General features: G+C 39.5%; 1 protein-coding gene across 5 annotated transcripts in view; it reads right to left on the minus strand.

The window, feature by feature from the left end:
- Positions 1-18,288, minus strand: part of KHDRBS3 (KH RNA binding domain containing, signal transduction associated 3) — a 153,565-nt gene that overhangs the window by 65,504 nt on the left and 69,773 nt on the right. For all 5 annotated transcript variants that reach the window (XM_081071118.1, XM_081071117.1, XM_081071115.1 and 2 more), the window contains exons 4-5: positions 15,468-15,614; positions 11,244-11,383 (exon numbers count right to left, since the gene is read on the minus strand). In XM_081071118.1, coding sequence (XP_080927244.1) covers positions 11,244-11,383; positions 15,468-15,614 — 287 coding nt within the window. The remainder of the gene's footprint in view (positions 1-11,243; positions 11,384-15,467; positions 15,615-18,288) is intronic.

Raw genomic sequence — 18,288 nt, forward strand, 5'->3', positions numbered from 1 at the left:
AGTAAAAACTAAAGCAAAAGAAGAAATAGGTATCCACCAAAAAAAAAAAAAAAAAAAGTGAAGTCATTTAGGCAGCTAGTCCAGCAGCGATAAGTATGGTCACATCAGAGAAGCCCCAAGATGAGTTCCTGGCTAGGACACAGAGTAGGAAGCTACGACACCTTGGAAGGTGCCATGCCAGGTCACGTCCAACTTTCACTCCAACGCAATGAAGTGGGCCTTATTTTGCTTGTCTATGAACAAGGAAACTGAGGAACAAGAGCGATCTTAAAACTGTCTGAGAACACATAGCTGGCACAGCCAGGAGCCAAACTACACGCCACTACTCCGTGAGAGAACCAAATACATTTTACAGGACAGATCTATGATCCAGTAATGGAAAACAGCATTCTTAATTTAAATGAATAAAATGTTTTCTATCCATGTATTTCTAACATAAAACAGACTCCAAGACAGAGAGGAAGGAAGCAGGCAGCTCTATCAAGAATGGCTCAAGTTAAGAAAAAAGCTTAAGAAAATGCACAAGTCCTATGAAAAAATGAGGGCAGAAAAGGCAGCTATACCAGAGAACAAAGGCTCAGCCTGATCCATCTCCCGTGGACAATGTCCTCTAAATAAGGTCAGCTGCAGCAGATAACATGCTGCCTACATATCAGTTATCTCCCTCTTCTTTAGTTTAATCAGGAGAGCAGATACACAGCAAAAAAGTCAATTTTCAAAAACAAGAGAAAATTAACAAACTAAAAGCTGGTTCTCTGAAAATAGCAATAAAGTTGATAAACCTTTAGGCAGGCTACAAAAGAAAAGAAAAATCAAACGAAAGAGGGGTCATCACTACTGATCTCAAGGACATTAGAGGATAATGAAGGAAGATGATGAACAGCTCTAGACTCACAAATTTGTTAACTTAGATGAACTGGACTAAGTCTTTGAAATACACAAATGACCAAATCTCACACAAGGAGAATTAAGTTATCTGAATAAATACGTTTATAAAAGAAAGGTAGTCAATAATTAATAATCTTCCGAAAAAGAAAGCACTGGGCCAAAATGGCTTCACTGGGGAATTCTGTTGAATGTTACAGGAAGAAATGATATCCGGTCTCCAGAATTTCTTCTAGACAATACAATTAGAGGGATCACTTCCTAACTCATTCTGTGAGGCTGGTCATTGGAAGAGCCTCCTGAAAATTATTTCTACATTACTAGTCCCGAATTGGGATTCGCCTGGGCCAGCGGGGAGGACAGATGTGATGGCCTTGGCTTGGCCTTGACCCCTGATGGACACCTGTTATAGGGGATGTCTCCCAAGATCTTTTTTTTTTCTAAGTCTCCCTTTGGGAGTCACAGCTTGCCAAGGGATTGAGCGGCACAGAGCGCCATGTGGAGGGCGCCATGGAATTGGCATAGCTGCCCTCTGGCCTCCACAGGATGAGACCTGTGGTCCAAGGGACACCAAGGACCAGGACCCCTAATAACCATGGTAGATGACGATATTATTAAATTTTTAAGAAGAACTATTAATCAACATGTCTCATAAACACAGATGCAAGAACTCTTCAAAAATAGTAGCACATTGAATCCATCCATGTTTAAACAATTACATGCCATGACCAAATGCGGCTTACTTCAGATTTCAACATTAGAGAATCAACGTGATCCACCACATCAACAAGGCATAAGAAGAAAAATAATATGATCATACAGCGGAGAAAAAGCATCCGACAAATTCAAAACCATTCCTGATAACTCTCAGCAAACTAGAAATAGAGGGAAATCTCACCAAGTTGAAAAAGAACATCTACAAAAATAAGAACACCAACAGCTAATATCATCCTGAATGGTGAGAAACCGAATGTTTTCCCCTTAAGACTGAAGATGAGGCAAGGCTGATTACTCTTACTACTTCTATCCGAATTGTACTGGAAGTTCTACCAAATTCAATAAGACAAGAAAAGGAAATAAAAAAAGATCATGGAGGAAGAAAAACTTTTGTTTGCAGATGACATCATTTCTATGTAAAACTTCCCAAAAAATCGACCATAACAAAACAACGAACAAAACATTCTAGAATAAGCACAGAAAGCAAGGTCTTAGACTACAAAGTTAACAAGTCAACTGCTTTCCTATATAATAGCAATGAACAATTGGAATTTGAAATTAAAACACGAGACTACTACTGAGTTTGGCAGCACATATACTAAAATTAGAGTGATACACAGATTAGCATGGTCTCTGCTGCAGGATGACATGCAAATTTGTGAAGTGTTTCATACGTTCCTGTGCATGTGTGGGGGCACGGGGTTCATGGGAAATCTCTGTACCTTCCTCTCAATTTTGGTGTGAACCTAAAATTTCTCTAAAAAAAATAAAGTCTTTTCAAAGAACACATACAATAACTTTTACTGAAACAACTACAGAAATGTTTTGGTACAAATCTAAAAAAATATGTACAGAAACTCTATGTAAAAAAAAAAAAAGTGCAAAACTGATTAAATAAACAAAGGAGAAATATTCCAGGCTCATGGTTTTAAGTGTCAATATTAAGTGGCCAATTCTATCAAACTTGATGTACAGACTCAATGCAACCCAAATCAAAATCCCAGCAAGCCGTTTTATAGATGGACAAACGTAGTCTAAAGAATACACAGAAAGGTAAAAGACCCAGTAGAGACAATACAATAGTGAAGAAGAAAAATGTTGGAGAACGCAGAACATCTGGCTTTGAGACTTACTTTAAAGATACAGTAATCAAGGCAGTGAGCCCTAGTAAAAGACTGGACACACAGATCAATGGAACAAAACAGAGAGCCCAGAAATTGATCCACAGAAATACAGTCAAGTGATCTCTGACAAAGGAGCAAAGACGATTCAATGGAGAAATGATAGTCTTTGCAACAGACGAAGCTGGAATAAATGATATCCGTATGCAAAAAAAAAAAAAAAAAAAGGAAGAGAGATAAGAAGAACCTAGACATAGAACTTACATCTTTCACAAAAATTAACTCAAAAATGGATTTTAGACCTAAATGTAAATTATAAAATTTATAGAAGAAAATATAAGAGAAATCTACATGACCTTGAAAAGTTGGATTTTATTTAAAATTAAAGACTTCTACACTGAGAAGGACACTGTTAAGAGATGCAAGAGATAAAGAGACATGTCACAAAAAGGGAGAACATATTTGCAAAACACGTTATGTGATAAAAAGACTTCTATCCAAAACATACAAAGAACTTTTAAAACTCAATAATAAAATAAACCTAATTAAAAACGGGCAACAGATTTGAACAGACAGGGCACCAAAGAAGACACAGAAGTGGCAAATAATCAAATGAGAAGATGCTCGACATCATTTGTCACTAGGGAAATGCAAATTAAAACATACTTATTAGAATGACTAAAATCAAAACTAACAAAATATACCAATCAATAGAAGAAATAGGTGGAGAAATAGGTATTCTCATTCATTGCCAGTAGATATGCAAAATTGCACAGCCACTTCTGAAACTGTTTGGCAGTTTCTTACAGAGCTGAACATGGTCTTACCATAAAATCCAGCAACTGTATTCCTAGGTATTTAACCAATGATTTCAAAACTTACTTCCACTCAAAAACCTGCACATAAATGTTTACAGCAGCTTTAATAGCAGCTAAAGTAATCCTTCCATTGGTGAATGGACAAGCAAGCTGGGGACATCCATACAACGGAATATTACTCAGCAATAAAAAGAAATGGGTCAACAATCCACAAAACGATGTGGATAAATCTAAACGCATGCTTCTAAGTGAAAGAAGCTGGTCTGAAAAGGCTACAAATTGTGTAACCCCGATTGCACGACATATAAGAAAAAAAAAAAAACGACAGATGTGTTAAAAAAAAAAAAACAACTGTGATTGACACAAGTTCAGGAGAGAAGGGAATGTTGAATAGATGAAGCAGTAGGAATATTTTAGGGTGACAAAATTGAAATGATGGCTACATTACAAACAGTATTTGTCAAAACCCACAGAATTTTTAAAACACAAAGAGTGAACTTGAATGTACGCAAACTAAAAAAATATACATTGTTTAGGAAATTGAGGTCTCTTAGGATGAAATGCTAAATGTGACAAAACATTTCAACTACATTAAAAAATGTATAAAACAACTTTACTGAAGGAGTTGGGAGGAAAAGTAAGTAAATTTAGGGATAAGTGAAGTTTGTAAGACTAAAGGCCAACACACCCATATGTAAGCATTGTTCTAGTTGATACTGGTATTTCCCATAGAGAGGGGTGTGGGTGCAAGTGAACGATTCTGACAGCACTACACGTGTAGACTGCTACTGAATCACCAATGGATGGCGGTTGGTGGGAGCCACACCTCCCATGTTGGAGTGAAGGTTATTGATAAGCAAGGGGAAGAAGCCAGAATAATCAATATGGTGATGGATGGAACTAGAGACATCAATACGAACTCATGATTAGTTTACTATAGTTACAGATGGTTAAACCTAGAAATATGCATAGACATGTGGTTATACATGGGTTAGTGTACATTCATATCCATATATGTCTTTGCTCCATTAAAGGAGGGGGCCTCGAAGCCAGAACACGCCAGGAGTAACAAGCAGAACTAGGACTCAGGTCTCGGTTTCTAACACTGTTCCCCAACAGGAGGAACCAGGGTTCCTTGGAGAAATGGCTGATTCTAGGCATAGAGTAGAAAACATACAAGATAGTACTGGAGCAACTTGTAGTGCCAGAAAATAGGAAAGTACTCAAAAAACTTAAAAACAAATTATGGGGGCATATGAATTGAGTAACGTGGCCACAGAAAGAACTCCCAATGACCAAAGCTGAAACACTCTGAACAATTCGTATCGGATTTTAACCCAACACAGAAAATATATATCCATGAGCCCATCCTGATACATATAAATGAGCGAATTAATAAATGGGAGAGAAGAGAAAAATCTTCCAAAGAGTGTATGTAGACATTCCATCCTGGGTGGGGAAGTAACTTTACAGCGGTGAAACCTGACAAATACTGACCCTAGTCAGGCTACCAAGGTAATAGCAACAGTGATGAGTCATGTAGATAATATGATGTGGATATCATGTGATGAAAATGACATTTTGAGTTCCTCAAACACATAACCTCAAGCTAATCATGATAAAAATATTAAGAGAAATCCCAAATGAGAGAAATCCCAAATGACGGACATCTTATTAAAAAAACTGACTAGCACTTCTCAAAACTGTCAAGATCATCAAAAAGAAGCAAAATCTAATAAGACTTTCACCCTTAGATAACTTGTTTTATTCCTTTTAGGAGTATTACAGATTAAGTTTTTTGTGTTGTTTTTTTTCATGCAAGCCCATAAAAACTGGTACAAAAAGCATGGTGGTCAAAACCAAGAACACTGGGGTCAGATCTGAATTCAATTCCTGGCTGTGCCTACAGCTTAACTTCTGCCTTCCTGTCAACATTCAAACTAATTAAAAGTCTGAACTTTCCAAGCCAGTCTTCTCAGTTGTGAAGTGGGATATAGAACCCACTTCTTAGTGTTATTGTGAAGGAAAAAAATGACGTAGGGTATATCAAGTGTTTCTCACATTTCCTTCTCAATGCAAATCAACAATTTATACAAATGTCCATCACTCTGAACTGTACTGTCTTATTCATCCTTTTAACCTCCAGTATGTATGTAGAAAACTCTTCAATGTGATTAGAGGAATAAAGTCGTTTCCACTGAGAGTGCATCTAACTCATCTGTGACATTTCAGTTGATCTTATGTATATTCAAACTCATTAGGGCCCCTGCTTCCTTATCTAGAGCCCATTGGGGCCATCCAAGGTGCTACACGCGCCACAAAATAGTCAATAAGTCCTTTGAATGTATAAACTTATGTGTTTCATCAAATTGAGAGAGACACATTTATATATTCAAGAAGCCCACAATTCCTTCCATCATCCTCCACATTGTTAGATTATGTGCTCGATGGAATCATACTAAGGTATCTGCTATAGAATTTTAGACAAGTCGTATAGATAGCTCCTGACACTTACCTATAAAAGCTCCTTTGACAATTCATTTTCAAGTGTTTGAAATTCCACGGGGATGGTGTTAATCAGCAATGTTACTGTGGCTGTAAAATGGGGCTAATGGAATCTAGCCCTTGCAAAATAGTTGTGAGGTTTGCACGCAGGATATACACACACGTAACGTAGAACAGGCACTAGGCATGTGGTCATTATTATGTAGACTTCTTCGATGCTGTCCTGATACCTTCCTTTCGGCTGCTTGCTGAAGAATGAGGACAGACAGCAGACAGAAGGTCCTCATGGGACTGACAGCTCACATCAGTCCTCATGTTATACATGTAGCAACAGCACATTTATATGTATTTCATACATTTAGCACCAGCAACGCAGTCTCGTAGAGTAAGAGTACACGTATACTGGGATCGATGTGAGGTCTGCGTCTGAGGCAATAACAGCCTGAGGGGTCATTTATTTTCCCTAGAGAATCCCTAATGCATCTGACAACTTTTCTTCATCTTTGTGTTTTTCAGAGAGTGAAGCTTCATCATTTTGAGACTTTTTTTTTGCCAGAGGCTGACAGGTGAATGAGAGGCTCGACAAAAGGAAAAGGCAAATCCCTCAGAACACATGTAAGAAACTGTCCGAGTGGATGAAGCCCGAAACTTCGGAACAGATGTCTCTGGCAGCTCCTGCTCCCAGCACCTGTAGGGACCTACATGTGAAATGTGGTTCTAGGGCAGTGCTTCTCACACTTCCGTGTGTATCCTCACCATTTGGGGACCTTGTATGGGGCTGAGTCTGAGTCAGAAGGTGTGTGTGTGCAGCGGGAGACTGAGATGCTGCATTTCCAACAAGCTCTCAAGTGCTGCTGCTGGTGGTTTAGACCCAGAGGTTACAGACCTGCTATGCAACCTGTTGCTTATCTCTTTTCTTTATTCTTGGAACCATCCAATATTCAGTGTAATTTTTTTTTAAATTAGTGAGCAACTGTTTACACTACACAGAGTATAAAATAGATCCAAGGCAATTTGTTTTCTCTCTAACAATTTACAAAGTAGTGAGTAGTGAAACTGTTGACACTATAAGACAGTGTGCGAGAAAGGACAACCTCTTATAAAGCGCAAGAGACTTCTCTTCATCCAGTGAACTTTCAATCGTCATGGACTTATGGTTCTAGCTGATAGCATGCTTTTACTTTTTTTTTTTATTCAAAAACAAAAACAGCAAAACCTTTCTCAATCTAACTATCAGCCCTATTTCTTCCTTTAGGGACTGTGAAGCACAAGTCTTCCTCTCTGATAACAATGAAACTGATAACAAAGGAGTTTAAGAGAGACGTGTGTTTGGCATAAGGTCCTATATCGAGGGACTGATCTAGTATCTGCTATAAGAATTCAACTTTGAGTGTAGGATCACTCTGAGTAATCTGTAGATGAATCATGTCACTGTTTGGACTTGAAATGCGACATTAAAAAAAGTAAGTAGAGTTTGGATGAGTTCAATTTTCTATCTCTGTGTAATACATGAGGAAACTGTGGCTTAGGAGGGAAGTTCCCTAAGGCCATACAGTCAGAGCCAGGCTGACTCTAGACCCTCTGATGTTGCCACCGTGTCATACCCTAATTTCAAGCCATACACAGCCCCCCCCTTTCTGCGGTTGAGCCTCTCTACCTGTGATGACCTCCCTCTGGCATCATTTCTCACCTTCATCCTAAGCCTGTTGATACCCACGGACCCCACTCACATCTATTTGCACACATGTTTCTATTTCCGTTTCACTTTCTTCTCATACCCTTCGTCCCCTATTTAAACCATTCCATCATAATTACTGATTTCTCTGAATTTCCCTCTAAAACTCCCTGATGTCAGGACGATCAATGACTTGCGCACCTCTGCAACTTCAATTCCTGTCACAGAATGAGCTCAAGGAAAATGTGTGATATTAAATGACTTAACATCAGAAATAGGCTGATGGATTTTTCAAGAGGAAACAAAATATTCAAACTTCTGAAATCCCAGGGTGTGGTGGGGAGAGAGTCCCACTGCATCTGTCTCAGCTTATTGGTAGGTCTTGTCTAATATTAGCCGAGGAAGACATCGGCTGGCATGCCGGTGTCAAAAACTTTCCCCTCGCTGGCACTGCAGTCTACAGAAGGGCCTGGTACATCTGTCCAGCTTTATGCTGCACTTGACATTGTACGTCTAAGTGCTTCTCTTATTTGTCCATCCCTGACTGGCATTTAAATTACAAGTTCCAGTCAGAAGCTCTCACACCAACTGCAACATTATTTGCCTCGGTTGTTGTCTTCCTAAAACCTATTAAGGTGCTTTTAAAACAAACCACATATTTTTCTCCTTTTGTCTTCCCTTAACCGACTCCAATGTGGCCGCTCACTAATACATCATCCAAGAGCACTGGGTAAAGAGCAACTGGATGCTGAGGACTGGGGACCTCAAGGCAAGAAAAGCAGAGAAGCTCATTTCCCAGGGAAGCCTTCCAGTATTCTGCCCGCGGCGTGGGACGTATGTGCCAGGTATCAGCACCTAGGTTTTCAGGAAAGGCACGTGCCGCTGACACAGAATGAGAAAAGCACAGGAGGCCGACGGTTCTGATGGTTTAGGAGGTAGAACGTGCTGAGAAGGTAAGTCTGGGAGGGAGTCACACAATTTAAATAGCATCCTAATAAAATGCTTTTAATTGAAAATTTGTCTAGTAGGAGAAGAAATATGTTATCGTTCTCCTATATCCACCTTTACCTTAATAATAATAAAAAAAAGATCTTTCAATATAGCTGTGTGAAACATCAGGGGTGCCAAATACATACATATTTTAAGAGATTTAACACTTCAGTCAGCGTTGCTCAAGCAGTAGTTCGCCATCATCAGAAGTGTCTGGACGCTGATGGAAACCACTGTGAGCACCTCTTGTCATTGCAGAAGTCAAACATGCCTTGTATTCATCTTTTGTTATCGGTATATATTGAGTATGACAATTTTAATACAGTTTTCCTTTCTTAAAATGTGTATACATTTTTTTGGCCCCCTCTGTATTTATGGTCCATATACTAACTATTCAGTCTTCCTGATAACATTTCTCATAACTTCACACACTCTGAAGGAAAATATTTCAGTCCCAGAAACAACCGCTGGCATCTATTTTATCATTCATTATGCATTTCAAAGAGAGTAAGTAGCACGTGCAAATCAATGTGGAGGAGGAAAGGAGGGTGTTGGGGTCCCATGTTCTCCCATGTAGTGCCCAACAGGCAAAGTTAACTGTGGCTATGCATTGTCTCTCACAGCACAAGCTGAAATACCAGTTTCAGAAACATGCGACGTCATGAAAATCAGCAGGGCACAATCTAATGTTGAAACTATCAATGACTACCTCCCACTGACAGTTCCTGCAAGTCCCATGAAATGTGAACCTGTCTCGGGGCAACCCTGTCAGTTTGCTACAGCACCCCAGCACCTTGGCACAATGTGGTCATTGCAATCATAAGATCCAACATGTGGGATAGCAGTCCAAGAAAGAGAAGCGAGAAAGGGGCAGACAAACTACGTAAAGAAACTGTAGCTAAAAATGCCCCCAGTTGGATGAAAGCTGGTAAAAGGCCTTGAGTGAGCGGGCCGGCCTAACGTCCTAAGCTAAAACAAAATCACCACATTCAGCACCCAATTCTTGTGAAGACGCATTTATTTACTACTTCGAAAGGCAGATTTCATCTGCTATGTTCACTTTTCTTCCCGCTGTTTCTGGTGTCAAACTCAGGGACAGAGGATGACCTGGTACATGGGAGAAAGGGCCAGAGAAAGGCCAGGGGACAAATGACACAGAAGGAGCCAGCTGTTTTGAAGGGAGCACAACTGTCTGTGCTCCCTTGAGGGTTCAAAACTCTTGAGGGTTCAAAACTGTCTGGCCCAGATCAGAGTAGCAGGCAATGCATGAGGGGAAGACCTACTGAGAGAAACAAAACGAAACAAAACGTGTGTTTCCTGGAGTGGCCTCAAGTCCACATCTGTTGCTTCCCTAATTCCCTCTCTGCCGGGGCCTGTGGAAGGAGTTAGGGAGACAACGAGTCACAGCAGTGCTGTCTGGAAGCACTACACAGGGCAGACTGGAAGGATAGAAATGCCCTCGTCTCCTAAATTTAAAAAAAAAAAAAAAAAGTCTAAGTTTAGTTCTCTCATTTGAAACTGAAAAGATTTTATTGAGGCTATTACGGTTGAGGCTATTGAGGTTATTATGCAGGATTTAGTGTTAGCAGAAAGGTATCCTGAAAGGGTAACAGTGGGGGACATTCGTGAAGATTCCAGGAATAACTTGTTCCCCTGGGAAATTCCAAAGTGGTGACATCCTTGTGACCACAAAGCTAATTCAATCATGAGACAGACAAGAACTACATTAACAAAAAATACCGTAAATGGTCAACACTTGATCAGAAAGAGCCTCAAAGATTTGCTCTTGTACAGCATTCACTCAACAGTTTTTTACTGAGTGATTCCTACATGCCAGGTATTGGGGATGCGTACGAGGACCTTCATGAGTTTATAATGAGGAGAAACCAGTGAAAACGTGAACAAATAACAAAGGTAAACTCAGTTTGATGAGTGTTACAAAGTAATGAAGACTGGGTGTCGTGGACCAGTCCTGGATTAGCAGATGGCTGCTCTCTACAGCCGTCAGGAAAGGTGCCCGTGTGTCCTGAGAAAGCAGGGCTGAGAGGGTACCACTTAGCTAGATGACTAGAGACAAGGCATTCCCAGGAGAAGGAAGAGTGACTGCAGAGGATGCGGGAAGAAATGGGCTCTGCCTGTTTAAGGACAGAAAGCCTTTGGACCAGGCTGGCTGGAGTGCTGAAAATGGCAAGGTAGAAAGTCAGAAAGGGGTAGACAGTGCCAGGTGGCGGAAGTATGTGTCAGGAAGTGTGGGTTTTCTTCTAGCTGCAAAGGAAACTATAAATGATTACCTTATACTGAAGGATTATAGGCAGGGAGAAGATAAAATCTAATTTAATTTTAAAAGATCATTAAGATTGTAAATAAAAACTGGAAGAGTGGTACGGATTAGATTAGGAAGGATGGAAGAGGTGATTAAAGAAAACCACTAATACACTGATAGAGCTGCCTGACTATAAATCAAGGAAACATTAAAATTGTTGTCACGGTATCCTAGTCTAACAACAAAATAAGTCAATTAATTACGCCTACCTGGTTATTGTTTGGGTTGGTACACCTCTTGTACGTAAGGTGGATTTCCCTCGGACAACCGGTACATCTGCATTTTCTGAACCACCATTCAAATATGTTAATTCCTGGAGCTGTGCTTGCCTGATTTCGTCATTATAGTCCTACAGAGAAGACGGAAGATGGCGTAACTCACCTCATGTCAAAAATACAAAAGTATTTAGAACAAGAAGCAAACTCTTTTAATAGAAATAAAAAGGGTTATGACAATAGTTGAATTCGTAAAACAAGATTTGAGTCTGTTAAAACAGAAACGTATCGATAAATTATTGTAAAAAGGAGAAAAAACAACAGTATTTTTCCCCCAAAACTAAAATGTTCTATAATCAGCCATAACTCCTTTCCCCAGGCATGATTTTTCCAAGTGCAACATTTATAATAAAATTAAAATACCATATAACAGATATATGGGCATTGCTATTTACAACTCAGTTAGTAGTTACTGAACATCTATGATGTGCCCAGTAACAGAAAAAAGAGAGGAGCCAGCCATGGTCTCTATAACCAAAAACTCACAATCTCACAAAGGAAGAAGACACACACACCACGACAGACTGCCTGGAATCAAGAACCATGTGGTCACATTACTTCTGTACATTTCTATTTGGCTAACGACACAAGGAACGGAAGTCAACATTTACAAAAGTGAATGCATCCTCTCATCCAAATACCCAACTGAGAAACTTTGGAAGTTATCTTTGAGTCCTCCCCTTTCCTTAATACCCCATCTTTCTGCGTGAGTCAAGAAAGATGTGTAATGAATAAATAAAAGTGTGATGTTTTGTAATGAAAGGAAAGTTTAGGTCTAAATGTTCAAACAGGAAAGTCATCTAACTCAGCTGTGGGGAGTACAAGAAATGTCTGTACGAGAAGTGTCATCTAAGGATGAGTGAATAACTAGAGGAGGGACAGCAAAGTATTCCAGACAGAGGGAAAAGCATATAATAAGACCAAAGAAATGGTGTCTCTGGGGAAAAAGAAAGGAGTGCTACATGGTTGAATTTTAAAAACAATCTGAGGTGGGGATGGGGGCTTCAAAGTGGAGGGAAAGCCAAGGTCAAATCATGCAAAGCCTTAAGTCATTTTAAATACAACAAGAAATGTTCAAAATTAAGGGCACTAAAAAGCATTTCATTGTTTTAAAGAGGGGAGTTGCACATTTAGGTTTGTGTTTGGGAAAGATCACTCTAGCATTAGTGTACCTGGATAACAAAGACTGGAAGCAGAGATTGATGAAACACCACACCCCGAACACACGCTTCTCAAGTGCTCACGGAATATTCTCTAGGCTCGACCACACGCTGGGCCCTAACACAAGCCTCACAAATGTTTCCAGTACCAAACTCAAACAAAGGACCTTCTTTGACCACAATGGAATGAATTAGAAATCCATTAAAGAAGGAAATCAGGGAAGTTCATAAATACGTAGAAATGAAAGCTTTCAGTTTTGTTGATCTTAACCAGCTTTTGATTTCATTGATTCTTCTCTATTTTCTGTTCTCTATTTCACTTATTTCTGGTCTAATGTTTGTTATTCTTTTTCTTCTTGCTTTGTTTCTTTTTTCCCCTAAAGATGAAAGTTTTGGTTATGTATTTGAAATCCTTTTTTTTTTTTTTTTTTTTTTTTAATATAGGCATTTAAAACTATACATTTTCCTCTAAGCACTAACCTACATGCATCCTGGAAATACTGGTGTGTTGTGTTTCCATTTTAATTCAACTCAGGGCATTTTCTGATTTTCCGTGTGGATTTCTATTTTGATCTAATGATTAGTTTGATTATGTTGTTTCATTTCTACATATTTATGAATTTCCCAGATTCTGATTCGTATCCTTTTGTTGAAATAAGCCATAATCATAGAGTATAATAGAATTTCTGAGTCCTGTGAGTCCTTTTAGAGAATTGTTAGGCTTGCAGGTGGCTGTGGGAACCCCTAGCCCCAAAATTTATTTGTACACGAAGGCCAGCAATGAGCAGGACTGCTGGGGGCGAGACATTATTAGAGTGAGGCAAAGGCTCAGGACACGGCTGTGAACACGAACATAACGTTAAGAGCAGGAGGACAAAGGCTCCACAAAGGGGACCAAAAAGTGTACAAGAACCTCAGAAGAATAAGGAAGCGATCGTATTCTGAAAGCCACAGGAAATCAGTGTTGCATTCATTCTGTCAAGCAGCCAAGTCCTAATCCCATGGGATTCACTAACAATAAAGGCATTACTGATTTCAGAAATAGCAATTTTGGCAAAAGAAGGGTAGTTCTGGAATGCATTTCTGTGGGATGAAGAGTAACTGTGAGTAAGTCGCAGACACAGTAAAGGCAGGCAGCTTCTTCCAAAGATGAAGAGAGAAGGACTGGAGTTTGAGAGAGAAAAGGGTGATTTTATGACAGAAGAAATATAAGTGTATCTGAGTTTGAATAAAAGATTTAGAAGAGACATTTTCCTGAGTTATTTAGAATTAAAAACATAAAATAAGTTTAGTAAATTCATTCTAAAAATACACCGTCTCTTCCTTACTTTTCAAAAGCAGAATGCAAAAACATGACTTGAAGCTTACTAGTAGAGTAAGAAAAATAATAGGAACACCGATCACAAAGGACACTGAAATCCTAATGACCCAACACTCGCAGAGTAGGCGGAAGGAAAGGAAAATGAAGAGAACCTTTCAAGTCACTAGGCTCAGCAGGAAAGGCTCAAGATGAAGTGTCTAGGTTTGACTGTAAATATAGATTCTTTCTCTAACTTATTAAGGGTATTGTGACCTCAGAAGAGTCATGTGAATCTCTCATTATTTCAGCCTGTTACTCCAATGTTCATTGCAGCATTATTTACGGTGGCCAAGACATGGAAACAACCAAAATGTCCTTCGATAGATGACTGGATAAAGAAGATGTGGTATATATGTATATATATACACACACACAATGGAATACGAGTCTGCCATAAGAAAAGATGAAATAGTGCCGTTTGCAACAACATGGATGAACCTTGAGATTATCATACGAAGCAAAATAAGTCAGACAGAAAAAGTCGAAAACCATATGACTTCACTCATATGTGGGACATAAAACTGAAAGTGACAAAAGAACAAGACAAACAAATAAAGAACAACTCATAGACACAGACAACGGTTTAGTTGTTAGTAGATGGTAAGGTGGGGAGGGAAATGGGAGAAGAGGGAAAAGGAGGTCAAATATATGGTGATGGAAGGAGAACTGACTCTGGGTGGTGAACACACAGTGTAATACATAGATGATGTGTTATAGAATTGTACAGTTGAAACCTTTGTAGTTTTGTTGACCCTTGTCACCCAAACAAATTTCAATTAAAAAAAAACACAAAAAAACCCAAAACCTGATACATATGTTCCCTACCATTTTACTAAAAAATGTGTGAAGATTAATAGATTATTTGTAAAGCACATTCCAAATAAAATGTGCTACATAAACGCCAAATATCTGCCCCATTGAAAAGTGGTAGGAGGTGTGACACAAAATTGTATGCAGTTCAAAACAGATTCATGGGAAAGTAACTGAACTGAGGCCCTATTCAAAAATTCACAGAGAGCACTACTGAGCATGTGTTGGAGAACAATGGATTCAGGAGGTGATTTTAGTGTCACCAATGGGTTTAGAGCTCGGAGTTCCACAACTTGGACAAGCGACTGTGCTCTTCAATGTTCTTAGCCATGGACCCTCAGCAGTAGTATTCAGTCTCTTTAAAAATCTGTCACCTCATACATAAAGAAGGAATAATGCCAAGTAATTCATAGGGACACAGTGAGGTCTACTTGCAATGGAGTCCGTGAAGCTTTTCATTAGATAATGTGCTATGCAAGTCACAATTCTTTTTTTTTTTTTTTTAATTAATTTTATTGGGGTGACAATTGTTAGTAAATTTACATAGATTTCAGGTGTACAATTCTGTATTACATCGTCTATAAATCCCATGTGTGTTCACCACCCAGAGTCAGTTCTCCTTCCATCACCATATATTTGATCCCCTTTACCCTCATCACCCACCCCCCACCCCCTTACCCTCTGGTAACCACTAAATTATTGTCTGTGTCTATGAGTTTTTGTTTCTCATTTGTTTGCAAGTCACAATTCTTGATCAGAATGATCAAGGATTAAAATAAAGGAAAGACTTTAAAGTTCAAATGAATTATCAGGAAAAGCTGTACTAACAGGAATGAGGAACTTCTTGATTTCTTCCAAGGCATGCCCCATCCGGGCATACGCTTCCGCTGGCGGGGCAAACACCTCAATGAGAACATGGAGGTCATCGTTGAGGTGGAAGTACTTCGCTTCTCCACTTTTCCTCAACTCTTCTTCCTGCAGAAAGCAAAGCCATGTTTAAGAGTGTGTCGTTATAAGAAGAGGAAAAGAAAACAGAAACTACACCAGCTCGTCTGGCATTTGGTTGTCACAGGAGAGTCAATCAACAGCAAACGCCACCTAAGGAAGAAAGTTTAAAATATAAATCCGATCCTGCCACTCCCAGTTCTTTATAAAAACGCAAAAGGCTTCCTGCTGCCTCTGGCCTGGGCGTCTAGCCATCTGCCCTCTGCCCTTCGCTCTGGCTCCCTTTCCTCCTCGGAGTCTCCCTCGCTCAACCCGCCAAAAGTGCTGCAAAGACCTCTGGGAGTCTTGGACTGGCTAAGCCACCAAGCTCCCTTCTGCACTGGTTTGCTGTGTGCCTGCAGAGATATTAGAGAGTACTTACCACAATCTAAAATACCTAATGGACCTCATTGGTTACTTGCCCATTTTCCATTTTGTCTCACTGAGGTGATGAGCATGGAACTCACACCATGACTGTGTCATTCCGTGCTGCATTCCACTAGACTAGCAAAGCGCTTGGTACAGAGCAGATGCTCAACAGACACTTACTGAATGAATGACGAAACATCACTCATTCACTTCTATGTTGGTTCGCTACTCATATATCATTCAAACAGCATTTCTACATGCCAGGCACTAGACTCTATGTGAGCATAAAACAATGAACACTATGAATGACAGACCTTACTGCATGATTTTGCATAATTATGATAAACATTTTTAACTTTTTTGTTGTTTATAGCATGAAATTCAGGGGGAAATTAGGAGGAAAAAACACCCAGATAATTAAAGGACTACTGACTGTGCTCCATTATCTTTTCCTTTCTAGCTTCCATTAGGGCGGCAGTTACCGAATCTGGGTCTTTGAACAGTCTTTGTTTCCAACATTAAAATCAGCCAGATTAAGATGAGTGGGGACCTACATCTAAGGTGACGTCCAAAATGTACGGAATCTTCTTAGCCTCTCCAGAAACACCTACCTCATGAGAAAGAAGCCCGGAACTCCTGGCAACATCGTTTAATTCCAGCATTGACCCAAACACCAAGGTGGCATAAAAACCCCGGATTTAACCCTTTAAGGCTTCAACTTTCGTTACTTAGCTAATTTGAATTCTTACAAACAAAAGAGATGTCAACGTGAAAAGGGAATGGGACTCTGAGTCAGATACACCTGAATCTCATCTATGCTGATCACCAGGTGTGTGAGTGTAGACAGATTATATGTAATCAAACATTTCATTTGCAAAATCAGTTGGATGTTATGAATGCAGGGCCAGTGAGAAGACGAAAGGACCAGCTTTACGTACACGCCCAGCAAAAGAGACAGTGGCTATACCGCCCAGTATACTGCCGTAGACTTGGTAGGCATTCAATAAATGATCGTTTCCTTCACATGTATGGAAAGTGGGTCAGAAAGTGAAAGAAAACAAGAAAAATAATTAAAGACAGAACAAATATATGCTACCATAATATCCTATGCAGTTTCTTTGAAATTCGTCTTGAGTATAGAAAGTACCATTCTTTTATGCCAACGGTAGACCATTCATTGTTCTCATCAGAACATTTTCAATCATTTGGTCTGATACTCTGCCTTTTATAGCTGAAGCTTTATAAACTGGATTCTATGCACAGGAGTTCTTTTTTTTTTTTTCAGTTCATCTCTGAAAGCATCTTTTTCTAATAAGGACCAAAATAACAATTTTAATGAGATCATAATTGTTGATTCCTAGTCAAACATTTTCATTTCTATCACAAACTTAGGATAGAACAGGGAGGCTTTCTTCTCAAAACCACAGGTGTGACACAATTCCACAGAGGGAGTCGTTGTTCCCAGTCCATTTCAAGGTGAATGAGGAGACACCATGTGATGTGTGGGGAAAAACACAGACTTTGATGTCCTGCATTCAAATCTGATATCCAACCAGGACTGTATAACTTTGGGCAGGTTAATTCCTCCTCACCTGGCAGGGGTGATTTTAAATGGTGGTAACAGAACAGCACCTACTGCTCACAGGGCTGTCGTAGTGAGAAAGGAGTTACTGTAACAGTAATTAGGAGAGATTAGTGATAAAGAAATTGTAATAATAAAGACAGAAAAAGTCTTTAAGTTTATGTCTGACATATAATAAGCACTCGGTAAATGATGAATACAGCCATAATCATCATCATAATGATAATTACTATTAAACGACGACAGTATTGATTCTTCGAGTACTCTGTAACATAGAGGACATGGGTAAAACACGCAGCATGATGTTTCGCACAAACTGAGGACTCAACAAACCGTAGCACTCTGGTCCTTATCATGCCATGTAACCAGCTAGCACACATCAGTCATGACTCCCATAATTTTATCGGTGTAGCAAACACAAGAAGAAAGTGAATTATGTTCACATTCGACTTTAAATAGTGAACACTTTGAAAACCTAAAAGGATGAGATTTTAATAGAAAGCAATGGAATCTCTTTAGAAATAAGCACATTGTTAACGGAGAATTTCTGTGGACAAAAATTAAGCTCGTAAAAAGGCTCGAGAGTAGTCAGGCAGTGAGGGTCTGATTACAGCACAGCAGATGGGACACCAGTAGTATCTGCTGAAGGCCATCCGGGGGCGGGGCTTCTGGGGTCTTGTCCACTGACAGTGGGTTCAGTGGACTGTAACCCCC

The sequence above is a fragment of the Rhinolophus hipposideros genome, assembly GCF_964194185.1.
Source record: "Rhinolophus hipposideros genome assembly, chromosome: 13".
Lineage (NCBI taxonomy): Eukaryota > Metazoa > Chordata > Mammalia > Chiroptera > Rhinolophidae > Rhinolophus > Rhinolophus hipposideros.